Source organism: Pleurodeles waltl, chromosome 5, assembly GCF_031143425.1.
Source record: "Pleurodeles waltl isolate 20211129_DDA chromosome 5, aPleWal1.hap1.20221129, whole genome shotgun sequence".
NCBI classification, from domain to species: Eukaryota; Metazoa; Chordata; class Amphibia; order Caudata; family Salamandridae; genus Pleurodeles; species Pleurodeles waltl.
The window spans coordinates 1695152184-1695167988 of NC_090444.1; the positions used below are offsets into that span (position 1 = coordinate 1695152184).

Below are 15805 nucleotides of genomic sequence, written 5' to 3' on the forward strand. Positions count from 1 at the left end.
CTGTGGTGAAATGCAGTGCACACCAGAAATCACAAGATCTTGTATCAATGAGAAATGCATATGCGGATCAAGTCACAAGGTTTTGCGCATTGAAGTGTATATCCTTTAGAGAAAGATGGGATTTGGTAAAGGAAGATGAAGTTAGTACAAGTTATGCATTAGCAATTGTTGATACCTGGGAAGTAATGAAAAGCCTGCAGGGAAATGTTACTAAGGAAGAAAAAAAAAAGGCATGGATCAGATCAAAATGTGTACAACTAGAGGATGACATTTGGGTGTCCGGGGAGGAACAAGTGGTTCTGCCAAATTATTTGTTAACCCAAATGGCCAGGCACTACCATGGCCAAGCGCATGGCAGAAGAGATGCAATGATTCGTACTTTCAAACAATGTTGGTTCAATCCAAAATGTAGACAGGTTGCCAAGGCAGTTTGTCACCGTTGCATTGTTTGCCAGAGAAGAAATGTAGGTAAAAGAACAGTGGTCAATATGAGTCATATCAGCAGAGCTGGAGGTCCCTTCAACAGAATGCAAATGGATTTCATTGAAATGCCTGTGTGTGGTGGGTTGAAGTATGTGTTGGTGATTGTTTGCATTTTCAGTCACTGAATTGAAGCTTACCCTAGACCTAGAAATGACAGTCTTATGCTAGCTAAACTTCTACTCAGAGAATTAATACCACGTTTTGGGTTTCCGGTCTCTTTAGAATCAGACAGGGGAAGCCACTTCAATAACGCAGTAATTAAATTGCTATGTTCAGCCTTAAACATTGAGCAGAAGTTGCATTGTTGCTATCCCCACCAGGTATTATTGGTTACTACCACTGCTGTGAAATGTGTAGGAGTCACATACTGGGTGCATGCTAGCCACACTCTGAGTGCTGTGTCCTATGGATGATGAAGACGAGCTGTTGAGAGTACCAACTGCATCCAGACAAGCTCTGGAAGGAGAGATAGAAATTGAAAAACTCAAGAATAACACGGAGCAACCTGAAAAAAGTGCAAGTACTCATGTGAGAGATGAAACAGAATTTGCAGGATATTGACGTGGAGTCAATAACAACAGAATTGGCAGGAAAGCAGAGTCAGAGAGGCTCTCCCAGAAGCAGACGGATTCGTAAATCAAACAGAGCCACCAACAGCTTCAGGTGAAGGGGTCGAGTTGCGTCAAAGACAACCAGACCTGACTCCTCCTGACCCTGGTGAAGGTACATCCAGCCAGAATCAAAATCCAATAGAGAAAAAGAAAACTAAGTCCAGCCTTAAAAAGAGCACTAACAAGTGGAGCATTGAAAGGGGACAAGTGGCCAAAATCACAGACTAAGAAAAAGGATTCAACTGACCAATGAAAAATTCACAAGTGACTTAGGGTTTTGATATATCAATATTGACATTTCAGAAGAGAGCTCAGAGCTTATCTGATCGTATGCCGTTGCTGTTGTCCTTAGCTAATTGTTTGGTTGACTTATGTCCAACTGTGGCTGAACCAATTCACCTCACTGTCCCATCTGATGGAGGCCTGAAGGTGCCCAACTGACGAAGAAAACTCTGCTTGCTGATCCATTTAGGAGAGGTATATCAAAATGCATGTGTCTTTGTTGAAGATTTTTCTCTTTTTCCTTTTAGGTGCCAACCGCTAAAATTTTCTTAGAGCCTAGACAGATGTTTTTCCAAATTAGATTTGGTTTGCTTTTTCCTTTTTGCATGAAGTCCACCATGCTCATCTAATTAGAGGGTTAGTGAGAAGGGTGTCACTAATAAACTTAATTATTTTAACAAATGAATGAGTTAATTCATCTCAGAGTCTAAATGTATAATATTTAAATTGTCCAGTTACTACTGCTTTTAGTCTGTACTGTAGCTTTAGAATGTTTAGTGATAAATGTTTTGGCTAAGTTGAGGTTTTTCCGTCAGTTTGGTCAGCCTGTGTTGTTCATTTATGTTAACCAACTAATTTTGAGAATCATACGTGATCTTAGCATTGTTAATTTGGGGAAATAACTTACTTTACTAAATTGTGTGGTTATTCATGGCCAAATGGGTCATGGTGCGTCAAAGTTCCTGACTCTTAATTGACTTGATGACTAGATGAATTTAATGTGTTCCTTTACTGTGGTTATGTTGGGATTTGGTGTTCATTGTAAATCACTCTTAAGAGTCCAAAGGTCCATGAGACCTCCGCGTCCAGTTATAAATAGAAATTATAAAATCAAGTAAGGCCAGACGTGCTCACATTTGTGAAAGGTACGACTCAACATAAACTAGTAAAGGGAGTCAAGGAGCCTCCTGTAGGGCATTGCATGCAACATGCAAATCACAGATTAGTTTTTTTGTTTATGTAGCTAGGTCTACTGGTTAACTTTTTTGTTGCAAAGATCATTGTTTAACCTGCAGGTCACATGTTAAAATTCTTGTATTGTAGCTTAGATGGTTATGACCCTGCATCAAAGAGCTTCAAGGAAATTACAAGGCATACGTTTAGAAACTTCCTTTTTCTCAACCTTCTGCTATTTTCAGTAGCTAAAAATTACTTTTGATTGTAACAAACACGTATTCGTGCGATATAAACGGTTGCTAGTGCGATAACTCAGAGACAGGTGCATCTGACATGTTTTTTACAGCGCATGCAGGTGTTTTGCATACAATGTTTAGAAAAGTGAAAAAACTAGATAAGCCGATAGCACTGTCCTTATCAAGGTCTCACACTCCACCCCGGTCTTCGGCGCCATTTATATAGTACCTGCATCCTCCCCCCCCCCCCCATTAAGAGCACATTCCACAGGTTATATTGCTGTTTTAAAACAGAAAAGCCTATTAACGACAACTGCTTTGCTCAAGTGGGAGTACACTCAACAAGACGCGCCAGAAGAAGTGCGAGGAACCACAAGGACTCTGCTCTGGTCACTTTGGAAGGAAAACATCCCCTGAAAACGTCACCTAAACGAACTTCACAGAACAAACCAAAACTCGCCCACACCCAGCTCCCTCGTGCGCCCCAGAAAGGCAGCAGCGGCAGCACCCGTCCCTTTTATCCCACCCCTCCCGGAGCCTTCCTCGCCCTCCCATTGGCCGAGCAGCCCGGGTCACGTGCGCCTGTCAGTCAGCCGGAGACGGGACCCACTTTCCGCGAAGCCAGCCGTGAGTGCGGGGAAGCAGCGCGAGGCGTCCGCGAGAGCCCCCGGGGTACAGACACATCCTGCCCGCGCGCGAGGACCGCACCCCGCCCGCCTTCCCGCCGCCGAAGCGCCGCCATGGGAGTGGAGATCGAGACCATCTCACCCGGGGACGGTAAGCCGCGGGGGCGCGTGCGCTGCTGCCCGAGGAGGGAGGATCCCGGGCAGGAAGCTCCCGGGCTACAGTTCAGCTGGAGCATCCGCTTCCCAGCGGCCACTCTCCCAGCCCCGGAGGCTGCAGGGATTTAAATGGCATGCGCCGACAGCTGCGGAAATGAGAGGGGCGCCCGCCCTGCTTTATAACCCGGGTTTAGAAAGATTTAGACCCGCTCCTGCTGTTCAGCTGCTCCCAATTTATTTAGCTCATTCGGGCGGGGAGGTCCGCCGTCCCTTCTGACACCACGCGCACCTCTCCCGCTTGCAAATGTGTGTGGGGGGTTTCCCCTTTTTTCCAACCGAACAAGCATCCAACGAGATGCATTTAGTGTGTGGACCCTGGTAAAGGCAGTTGTGTGAAGCATGTTTGGACGAGGTGGTCGTGATAATCTGGTGTTGGAAATTGAGGGGCACGGACGTTTGCCCAGGATCACATGATTTAGGTTTAGACTGAAAGCCAAGATTATGACCGATCTCTAAATTCCACTGTCTGAGTTCTCTTCTTTAAGGATGACAAATCATGACAGCAATTGCACTTAGATGTTTCAAGCATATTTACTTAGGACTGTGTCTGTTCTGTGTTTTATGGCAAGTCGCTGTGTCGAAAACAGAGTTTATCCGGGCAGCACTGCAGGGATCGAGCTAATGTGTAAATAAATGTGTCAGACAGCGACATATGATCCTTTACATTATCAGCTGTTTACTAGAATATCATCAAGAATTTCCACATTCTTTGCTTTGTACGCCACGCAGACTTTTTTTTTTTAAAGTAATTTGACTTTCTAATTTAATATGTTACTGTGTTATGCCCATTTTCCGTCTTTTTCACGTAGCCGAGGTTGAGGGTTTGGTGAGTTTAAAAATACATAATTTTCAGATGCATTTTTTTAATTTTTTTATTCTATCCTCAGTGTTTGGATTGATTAAATGTCTAATCGTACCACCTTAAACAGTTAAATGATTTGATGTTCAAGTGTAAATTGACTTTTCCCAGGAGCATACTTTTTAAAGTAGCAAAACGGGTACTAGAGTCAATTTTCTTGGTTTTTGGTTGCGAACCTTTAGCTTAAGTCTCCTAGCATAATCAAGCCCCCAGGACTGTCTTTGTAGTTGCAAATATATTTTGTAGTGATGTAAACCTCTCCCATGTTGCTTACCTGTGAGATTTAATAAACCTCTCTTTAAAAAAACAAAAAAAAGCCAACATGAGGAGAAGGCTGCTGTGGTCCCAGCATGTGGCACATAGCCTTAACTGGACAAGCTTTAAATAGTGCTACCGCCTGCTCCGGGATCCGGAACGTGCCGTACAGGGACTATCGGCTATGTATTTTTAATCTGAAATAAGAGGAGGTTGCTGCAGCACTGCCTACTTGCAGCTGCAAACTGCATGTTCCATTTTTTTTAAATTATTCATTTGACAGTGATGATCGACACGATGTATGGGCAGATTTTTTACAAAAAAATAAATTAACACATGCAGAAAAAACTCAGCATCATACAAACAACCATGTTAACATCATTTTACCGTAATATTTTAACATTGGTTTAATAGCTCATGCAAACAACGCACAAAAGTGCATTGATCCAAAAATACATTAAGCACATTGTCATAAATACAGGTCCGATTCTGAAAGAACATGGCCAGTGAATCTCAAGAAACGGCAATCATGCGTCCTCAACTGAAACTACTGAATCTCTGTTCAAAACGTATTTGTTGTAGACACTTGCTTACTAGTAACAGTTTCTCTAAAAAGTACCACTAATCCATGGTATTGAGTGCAGCATCAATTAGGCGGTACGTACAGGGGTGCAGACGTATCTTCTGTGGAGTTTAGAAGCACCTGCCCAACCTCTCTAACCAACGACGTCTTGTCCTTGGTACATCAAGATGAAGATGACTGGTCTCTATTATCACCTGAGTTAGGACATAGTGCCACGAGGGTGTGGAGGTACTGGGACCAGCAAGAAACTGGATCAACCAGATCTAAGTGCCACCACCAACTAGAACCTTTTTAGTGACTTTTCGGTGGACTTGAGGGAGATGGGATTGAGTCCAGTCAAAGGTGGGAAGAGATGCTGTGGACAATGGCCTGTGAAAAGGAATGTTGTTGTTACTGATGTTTGAACTAAGTAAAGAATAAAAAAAGTTTTAGTGTGGCAACCATTAGCAAAACAACATTTTAAAGGAGCCAATTCAGCTTATTTTGAAGATTAGGGATCTCAGTTTCATCACTTTTTCGGATATGTTTGCAGATTTCTTGAAGGGTTTGATCCTGCATTATCACGTCACCCCAGCAAACATAGGATCATCCTCAAATATTGCTTCATGAGCTACTTCCCAATAACAACCAACGCACCACAGTACCTGGCTAAAACTAAACATTTGAAGCACCAACCTCATCCAAGAAGCCATACCCTCTCCAGAGTGGAACTCAAGCGACAACAAAAAAGACAAACACCAGAAACAAGTCTTCCCTTTCTTCGTGCTTATAATATGGAACATATTCCACCACCCGAAGGGCCCGTCAGTAATAGTCTTGTGTTCACCCTGGCCCTTAGGTTCTACCTGAAGAGTACTCGCTCCCAAATGTACACAAGCCTAAATTATCCATCTCCTTGAACATTGCTCTGTTGCTTCTTAGCTCATTTTGCATCAATCATGGACAAATTGTCTAGTGATTGCTATCATGTTTGACTGTCTGAAACTGTCCTATTAAGCAATAATTCTGGCCTACAGGTATTCCTGTGAGAATCTTAAAATAAACCTGACAGAGACTTTGCATTTTGTAAATCCCCATGTGGGGAACTCTTAACAATCTACCATAGCCCAAAAAATGACAGAAAAAAACCCACCAGTGAACTATAAGCTTTCTCCAACATACTTTCACCTAGCCACCCAAGTATTTAACTTTTGTAAGTAAAGACATATTGAGTAATAGGGCCTGATTACGACCTTGGCAGATGAAATACTCCGTTCATAAAGGTGACGGATATCCCTCCCGCAGTTTTACAGGTGCCATAGGATATACTGGAACATGTAATACAGTGGGCAGGACTGCTGTCACGTTTGTGACGGAATATCCCATCCGTCAAGGTCGTAATCAGGCCCTTAATCTCTTGTTCACATCTCTTGAACTATAAAGACACAATGAAGAGAAAGGATGTTACTTTGTTGGTCTATTTGAATAAATACATTCATTGTGATGTGAGGGAATGATGGAAACAGGTAATAAATGATGCAGACATAAGAAATATCCTTATGGGTAGGCTCATGGGCTGGTAATATGAATGGGGATTAAAGAAATAAGAAGCTCAAGAGGGAGACTGCCGATGTAGTATATGGTTTGAGACTTCCTTTGGGGGCATGCCAAAGTGCCTGCAATGACTCTTCTCAAATGTTTGGAATCAGGTTTATGACCAAAAATGGCATAAACATCCATTCATATGAATTCTCGAAAGCAGTAAAGGACTGGTCTTCCTGAAAGTGTGTTTAGGAAATGTGCCCCAAGCACAAACTTAAGATCAGTGGTAGAAACTTAAACACATTCCACCTAAGGTTAATAAAGGAGGCAGGCTTAACTCCTGGCACTGAGTTATGGTTTGACATTTCTGTTTCCATCTGAATCAGATCTGCCCCCTGAAGCACTTGCTTAGATGCACTGCGCATGGTGTTTTAATCAAGATAATGTTAACATCCGTTCGTATGCGTTATATACATTCCACTGGGGAGAAAGCTCCAAAGCATCTGTGCGTATGAAGGATCTATTTACTGATGTTAAGAAATCTCCCAGGCACCAAGTTACAATAGAGACCTACTCTACTCACAAATACTCATTCTTATGATGGATCTAATCACTACTGATGAGAAAGCTTCCTAGATATATAGGAACTAGGATCTACTTGCTGTGGTTCAGAATGCTCTCAAGCATCCATTCACGGGAGATATTTGCTACAGAGAAGAAATCTCCCAAACATCTGTCCATCTGAAGGATCTATGACGAAGCTCTGATGCATCCATTCATTAGAGAGACATGTTTACTCACAGCTGAGAAAACTTTCAAGCATCAATTCGTGAATGGATCCACTTATCACATATCAGGAACTTGCAAGTCAGTAAGTCGGTCATTCCCAGAGGATAGTTAAAAAGTTAAAATGTGAGCTAATGCTCTCATGTTTTGCCTGTGAAACCCAGACTGTCCAGCAAGCCTTTCTCTGCCATACAGACACACCTAACAATGACATGGTGACATCTGATTGTCCCTCCTCTCTTCTCATCAGGTGGGGAGTTGCTTTCCATAGTTGTGAAAATGAAATGCTAAGTATAAAATTTGCAGGAGTGCTCCATGGAGATAAGTTGAAATGTACTGTTATTATGGTTTCTTGATTTGAAACTGCAGTGCATGCGCCCTTCAACCAGAATTTATCTGCAGTCAGTTACAGTAGTTAAAATGACGTAGCTCACGTCTGTAAAAATTTTAGGCCTCACTTCAGTCAAGGATCAGTAAAGCCCTGCTGAATAACTAGTTGAAGGATTGCTTGGACAGGGTAGTCATCGTGGATAGTTTACACTTAAGGGATGGAATCTGCTTTGGTTAGTGCGTGGCTCGCTGTAACGCCTGGCCCGGTGTATAGTCTGCTGTTGTCACATCTACTGGTGCCAATGAGTGACAGTCGCAGCGATACAACTATCTTCACTACTGTGGATCTCATATCTGAGAGAACAACACATAGGCTTTATTCACAAGTTTTCACTCAAGATGTAACAGTTTTCGTTACATGATCTCATGTATTTCAGACATCTGCCCTCTGCTGTTCATTGTTTTCCTGAGACCTCTGCCTGGCCTGATAAAACTAGACACATTCACTTTACACTCTAGGCAGATTTCAGCCAGATATGTCTAAGACCTTCTTGGGATAATTTGTGACACCTGCAGCTCTTGTCACATGTACAACATGTGTAGTGGCATAATATACATAGTTTGAGGTTTTGCAGTCCGCTTTAGTGCAATATTTGCCAAAAAGACTCCACACTGGTTAGCTACAGACATGTGGAAAAAAGGCATAAAACAGTCTTATCAAGACTATATCAAAATATTACACTGGCTGCCGCACACACACACACACACACACTCTCTCTCTCTCTCTCTCTCTCTCTCTCTCTCTCTCTCTCTCTCTCTCTCTCTCTCTCTCTCTCTCTCTATCTATCTCACACACACACTCGCTGCAAGAAGTGAGTTCATGGGGTAGCCTAAATAACCAGTGCAAAGCTGACACTTATTGTGGAGAAAATGTTTCACCAGCACAGTGAAAGGCAAAATCAAGTTAATTGTAGTATTGAAATATACTTATTTGGGGATATGATTAAAGTACTCTGTATTGCGCCACTTAGGCGTAATTGAACATAAAACTGGTTGCAGTGTACTGATACATGTTGTTTTATGGCAAAACGAAAACTGAGAAAAAACATTGGAGGAAACCAAATCATGGAAAGCCAATTTTAAGGGAAGCCAATTAAAAGAGATACAAATAAATAAAAAATTCAAGGGAGGTATTTTGGTGGAAAAATAATTTTAAGCAACTACAATAGCTTTGACAATTATATTAAAAAAAAAAACTAGAATAACCAAGCAATAATATTTTATTGTACATTAACAGTAGGGTTCCCATTATCACATTTCACTTGGGTAATACATTTTTTCAAAACTTTCAGAATGTACTGCATTGTACTACACATACAAAAATGCATGGTTTCATACCAATGCTTTCCTAATGAAATAATTGTTTATTGTGGAAAAAATACCCATCTCTCTCTCTATATATATAAAATATATGTGTGTGTGTGTGTGTGTGTGTGTGTGTGTGTGTGTGTGTGTGTATATATATATATATATATATATATATATATACACACACACACACACACACACACACACACACACACACACTCCCACACATTGCACTCCACAGTAACCCAGACACGGTGGCACTATACAGGACTCTTCCAATCGGGCATTTACATATCCATAATTTATTATTTATTGGGTGAATGTTCCACAGACAGTCCCCCGAGTGCAAAACAAGCAAATAATCAGGCCGACGTGTTTCGGATATATATATATATATTTTACAAAACAAAATTTACAGGGGCGTTATAGTTAGGATCAGAATTTACACGCAGAAAACCATAGAAATTCAACAGTTTTAGTTATATCCAGAAACTCTAACTCGTGCCCTAAGGTATCTATAATTTGTCCTAGCCATGCACAGTTTTCAGAACAACAGTTTTACTGCAAATGTTTCAGTAATATTATCAACGATGTCATAGACGATGTTGTGACTGATGTAATATGTGGGATAATTAGCAGTGCACGGTGAGGGTGTGAGTTATAATTACCTTAAGGCATGAGGTATAGTCCTTTGGCTGTGCATATTGGGGAAAGCAAGGAGAAGTCACTCAAAAAACGGGGGAGCAAGGAGAAAGCAGTGAAAGCAGAGGATCTAGGGGAAAAGCAAGCAAAAGGCACACAAAAATGAGGGAAAAAGCAAGGGGAAAGGTGTGAGAGAGGGAAAAGCAAGGAGAAAGCACTGAAAACTAGGGAAAACAAGAAAGCAATTAAACACGGGGGGAAGCTAGAGGAAAACAGTGAGAACGAGGGTAAAGCAAGGCGAATGCAGTGAAAATGAGGGACAAGCAAGGAGAAGGCACACAAAAAATAAAGGGAAAAGCAAGGCGATGGCACTCCAAAAATGAGGGAAACATCAAGGAGAAAGCAGTAAACCGGACGGTATAGCACAGAAAAGGCACTAAAAAAAACTGAGGAAAAACAAAGGAGAAGACAGGTGTAAGGGCAATGCAGCAGCACATGGAGCTGGGCCTTTTTTCAAATTGTTGCCATGGATTTGTAGATCCACCACAATTTTGCAGCAAAACAAACAAATAAAAATATGTTTTGCCCACCCCCACCTCCCGTGGGACCCCAGCACCATGCCTAGGGGACCAGAGTATCCCTCCTCTGCCCCTTCCCTTTTTTTTCTTTTCTTATTTATTTTAACTTTTTTCTTGGGGCTCGGTTGAGTCTGAGTCCTAAGATGGCTACCAGCACTTCCTGGTTGAAGTGGTAGCGGAGAATCAGATTTCAGCATGAGATCTGTCAGATCTGCGGACGATCCGCGTCCCTAGGTTTGTATATTTACTTTTCCTTTAATATCTACAAACCTACTGAACGGATTCACACCAAATCACAAAAGAGATCTTTCTGGACCAAGATCTAGCTTTCTGCCAAATTTGGTGTACTTCTGTTCAGCAGTTTGGGCTGTAGTTGTGTCTAAACTCTGTATGGGAAGTAACATGGGAAACACACACTTTTTTTACAACCCCTCTCCTTTTCCTTGGCCCCTGCTTGACAGATTACCCCAAAACTTTCCATGCAGAACTAGACAAAGTAGGTTTTTTTTTTGTTTTTTTTTTAATTTCATGAAGATTCGTCAACCGGAGCCAACCTTATGAGCAGACCAAAAAACACTTTTCCTTTTGTAAACTATGTACTAATTATAACTATCTACTGGCGACTACCAATAGATAATATATATACTTCTTTCTGAAGGTGTTTCCCAGCAGATATGCCCGAACTACGCTCTTAAGATCACATACCTATATATAGTCTCCAACCTGGTAGTGTTCCAAAAATAATTCTGCACTTAAACAAGAGTTGATGCAATCAGGACTTTATTGGACTGAGTATGGTTATACAACACATTTTGGCTATGCAGCATCCTTGTTCATAAGAGTGAACACTGTGTTATTTTCTCAATCTGTACTACCACCTCATGTGACCAACATACTTGCGTGAAATTAAACATAGAAAAAATACTTGTAATTAAAGGTGAATCACTTGAGTATCAGCGACTATTGCAACGCGTTTACATTCAAACAAGTAATATCTGAATATAGTCAACATCTATGTCTTAATATAACACTATTTCTGTTATTGAATTGGGACAGTATTACTTGTGCCAAATTCATAACATTGCGCTCAAGTGGACTCTTGATGTCTAAAACTAATTTAGATATAATGAATTCAAGAGATATCAGTATATTACTTCTCAACTTATATATATGTATATAAAGGAGGAACTCAACTTCACTGGAAAATAATATTGCACAGTGATACAAGGGTGGCATAAGGAGATCCCCCTGAAAAAGCAACATACTTCCATTAAAAAAGGGGGTTTGTGGTTGGTATAGGGATAATTCATATGAACTTTGGAACGAACCACCAGATAACCCTTTATCAAGATTGCATTTACATTTTAAGCTAAAAGAATGCTAAATTCAATTTTAAAAAGGCATTTTATGTATTGGTTTCTGTGAAATGATAAATGCCAGTCGTCTTCTGCTTTTCCATTAAGCAGTTTAGCTAAATTGATCCCTCAGTAATAGTATTCTACGAATTTGTTTTTCTATGAAATCACATACAATGGTTTTGTTCATCAGAAAATGTGAATATTTTATATTTCCAAAGATAATCTGGTTGGAAGTTCACTCATATATTTATTTAAGGTTTTAGGTTAAAAACATGGTGTTCTTTTTTTTTTTTAAAAGGAAATATAACCATCCTACAGGTCGTGTTTTTTCTTTTGAAATGAAGCACATGCACGAGAAGGGTTATATTTTGTCCAGGTGTCCCTTGCCAATGGATAGTTCACTCCTATTACAGTTGAGCAAGGTGTTAACTCGGCTAGAGGTTTTAACTAAGCTATCTTTCTTTGTGAGATAATGCTTTTTAAATCAACCCTTGCAATCTTTCTTCTTAGTTAGTCTGACTCATGGTTGCAACAAGCGTTGGCAAGGCCACTAGATCTGGCTTGTAACTAAAGTGCATCTTCCGTCACAAGTGGGGTTAGTTACTCATCGTACATCCACTCTCTCACTCATCCTCCCACTCCTGGGTTCATTCACCCTCGTATTGACTCATTCTTGCATTCACCCACTACCCAGTCCACAGTAAAACATGCACACAGACTTAACAGGCATATGCAAGCTAAATTAAGGAATAAAAGTAGAAAAAAGTGCTACCACCAGAACATTGTGGGTGTATCTTTGCTATAAAAAGTGAGTGAACTTTGAAACAGAGCAGCAGATGACCATTTCGGAACTGTGTTGTGTATACACAGTCTAATAACAATCCACGCTCAAAGGCCTATTGTCTTTAAAATATGCTTTTCTTAAGAAATATGACAGCCCTTCCTTAAAAAAACAGAGCAGGACTGTGCCATCTGAAATATATTTTCCCAGTGAAACAGTCGGGCATATAACTTTGATTACACACTTGTCACCATAGCCAGCTGAAGCCTACTGTATTGAGTATGAGCTTTCCCAAAAGACAACCAAAGTGCAAATCCCTTACCTACACCGGTTAGGTGTGAGATTCCTTAAAATGAAATCCCCGCATATATATTCTTTATCACAGTGTTATAGCAATCCTCTCTTAAAAACCTATTGGATGTGACAAATCCTTTTCACACAAAAAAAAAATGTCAGGATATCTTCTACGTAACGTTTCCAATAAACAGCTCAGCCTTAATCAGTAGTTTGTCACCATGACCAACTTTGGTATATTGTATTGAAGCAGTCCCACAAGGGAAAAAATTGAAAAAGGCATTCTTTCAGTGGAATGACACACCTTCTCCCCAATCAAAAGCTAGTAGAAAGAAAGACAACGATTGTGTCCTGATTAATGCCGGGTCAAGGTTGGCACATGATCCTTGATTACGGTTGTATACCATGCAGGTTTTGAGATGTAGATTTTCAAACAAACAGATTTGCAGTTTGCTCCTTTTGTCCACTGTTGGAGAGTGGAATCCTCTTGTGGACAGAAAAGATGGGCCTGCGTATTAACGTGGTATGAGAAGATGCCAAATGTTCTCTTATTTTTTAATTTTGTTCTTACTTTTTATGTTTTTAGGTATGGGATTAGCTAAGACTGTGTATTTATTTATTTTTTACATATATGTACTTCTTGCATAGGCGTTTAGTCAGCCCTCTTCAAACATTGGTCTGCTGCACCACGCTGCATGAGTGTAGGGTCAGCCTGTTTCAGCCATTGGCTTACCTGACTCTGTATGGTCTTGCATGACGTCCACAACCACAAAATAAGTTGTGTATCTGTTTGACCTTTAGACAACACTTGTTTTACGTAGCCGAGGGAACAGCAGCTTCCCCATCTCTGCTTCCGGACCACTTCTGTGTTGTGTCTTCGTTCAAAAGCCATTCACAAACAAAATAAATGCTGGAAAAGCCAAAAAGTCAGCAGCAAACACCAGACCTCTTGGCTTTGATTGTTGTTAAACTTATTGTTTTGAAAATGATTTAGTTTGTTTTCGTAGTTCTAACACTTTGCACTTGTTTGTTCTCTCCTCCACAGATTAATATTTTCTGTGCTTGTCAATGGCAATTACCATTGTCCCTTCTTAGTTGGTGCATCCCAGCTCATCACACCTCTTGTTCTCACTTTCTTACCAAGTGTTAATATGTCCTGAAGTTTTCCCTTTCTGTTGCCTTCAAACTCCGTCCTTCTTCGATTTCTCCCAGTGTCCTGCTCTGCTCTTACTTTGCTAGCTGTACTCTGTCCGGCATCCGCCCTACTTGTGAATTCCTCAATATTTGTCCTGAATTGTTTCCTTAATATATTCATTGTATTTCTTCCATCAGATAAATGTCATAACTTAGGTTTCCACTATGGTCTTTTCATGATGAATTTGATGACAACTTAGTAGGTGTATCCTGAAAACTAAGGGCCTGATTACGACCTTGACGGATGAGCTACTCCATCACAGACGTGACGGATATTTTGCCGGCCATATTACAAGTTCCACTATATCCTATGAAACTTGTAGAACAGCAGGCGGGGCGTCGGCATGTTTGTGATTGGGTATACCATCCGCCAAGGTCGTGATCCGGCCCTAAATGTTTCTTGAAAAGAAGGAGGGTGGCATGAAGTTTGGCTTATGGGTTTTGATGAGCACTCGTAGTGCTTGCTCAGGGTAGTACCTGTTCAAATAAAGTATTAAGCTCATTGCTTGTTTAAAAAAAATTAAAAAAATGCAACCATTGTTTTTAAAATTAAGCTTTGATTTTTGTTTACCTAGAAAGAGTGCAAACACTGAAAAATCACACATTTATGCCTGCACCCCAACATTTCTAGTAGTCTGTAACATTTTTCTTTTGAATGTTGTTAAGTCCTTCACTTTATTTCTATATTGCTATTTGAATAGTCAAATGAACTCCAAAAGTCCATTTTTATTCCGCCACACACCTTGCTTTCTCAAGTTAACACCGTTAACCACTCCCACGGTTTTCTTTATTGCTTTGTATGTTACCTTTCATTTGTAAACTTTAAAATTGTTTTTTCTTTTTTTCTCCGTGTTTTTGCTACTTTTTAAATTGTGTATTCGTAGAAGAATTGAGAGGGGATTCATATCTAAATATAAATGCGTAGGAAGGAGAGAAATCTAGGACCTTCCTCATCTGAGTGTGTAGTTCGCATCCTGTGATGTAGCGTTGAAACCAGGATTTCTATAGGGAAGGCCAGACCGTTTTTTTGTGATTTAACCCGTCTGGAGAGAGTGCGCTCGACCAGACCGTGAGAGGGTCTACTGGGATACTGATGAGTGATACTTGGACTGTAGAGGTACTTGGTGCTGGTGAGGCATAATGGTGCTTAGATCCCATTGCTGTTCGCATTCTCCTTAGAACCCTTTAAACTATACTACTGCCAAGGTGGGAACCTGAAGTGCCTCTCGTCTTCCACTCACGTCACCCGTTATCTTACAGGGTGGTTCTGAGGGGTCCTTTGCAGCGGACAGAGATAGGAAACCTGATATATGGCTAGAGAACTAATGCTCTTGCACATCGGGGCGGTTTATCAGCCAACACGCTAACACGTCCTCGCGCCCAGGGGATGTCCTGATGGAGCTTGGGAATTGTGGCCTGTATGGTGACATACTTTCTCGATTGTTTCGAACTCAGACGGGAAAGCCTATACCAGGCAGGGTTAGAAATCTGTTTCAGCACGCATGCACCCAGCCACAGACCAGGGCTTTGAGTCCTAGCAGTGGAAAAACAAAATAAAACTACAGTAAATAATCACCTAACACATATACTCCTAGTCCATGATGGTTTTTGGTCCACAAGTACGTGTTCTAATCATTTTATTACTGCAGTCAGTAATTTTTCATCCCAGTGGTATCTTAGCACCGCTAACACTTTCTGCAAATGGAATGCATATATTAAACACGGCCCTCTTCATGATGGGTGCTCAGGGTGCGCATTCATCATTCCATTCATGCTAGTGGATGGAGTGGAGCAGAGCATCATTTACTATTCATGTTAATGGAAGGGGAAAATAATTCCTGCCCATGAAAGTAGTAGAGAGGGTGCATTCATTCATTCCTGCCCATGAAAGTAGTAGAGAGGGTG

General features: G+C 40.9%; 1 protein-coding gene across 1 annotated transcript in view; it reads left to right on the forward strand.

Moving 5' to 3' along the window:
* Positions 1-3092: 3092 nt before the first annotated feature.
* FKBP1B (FKBP prolyl isomerase 1B) overlaps positions 3093-15805 on the forward strand; it is a 105629-nt gene continuing 92916 nt past the window's right edge. The window contains exon 1 of the mRNA XM_069236027.1: positions 3093-3286. Coding sequence (XP_069092128.1) covers positions 3250-3286 — 37 coding nt within the window. The 5' untranslated portion in view covers positions 3093-3249. The remainder of the gene's footprint in view (positions 3287-15805) is intronic.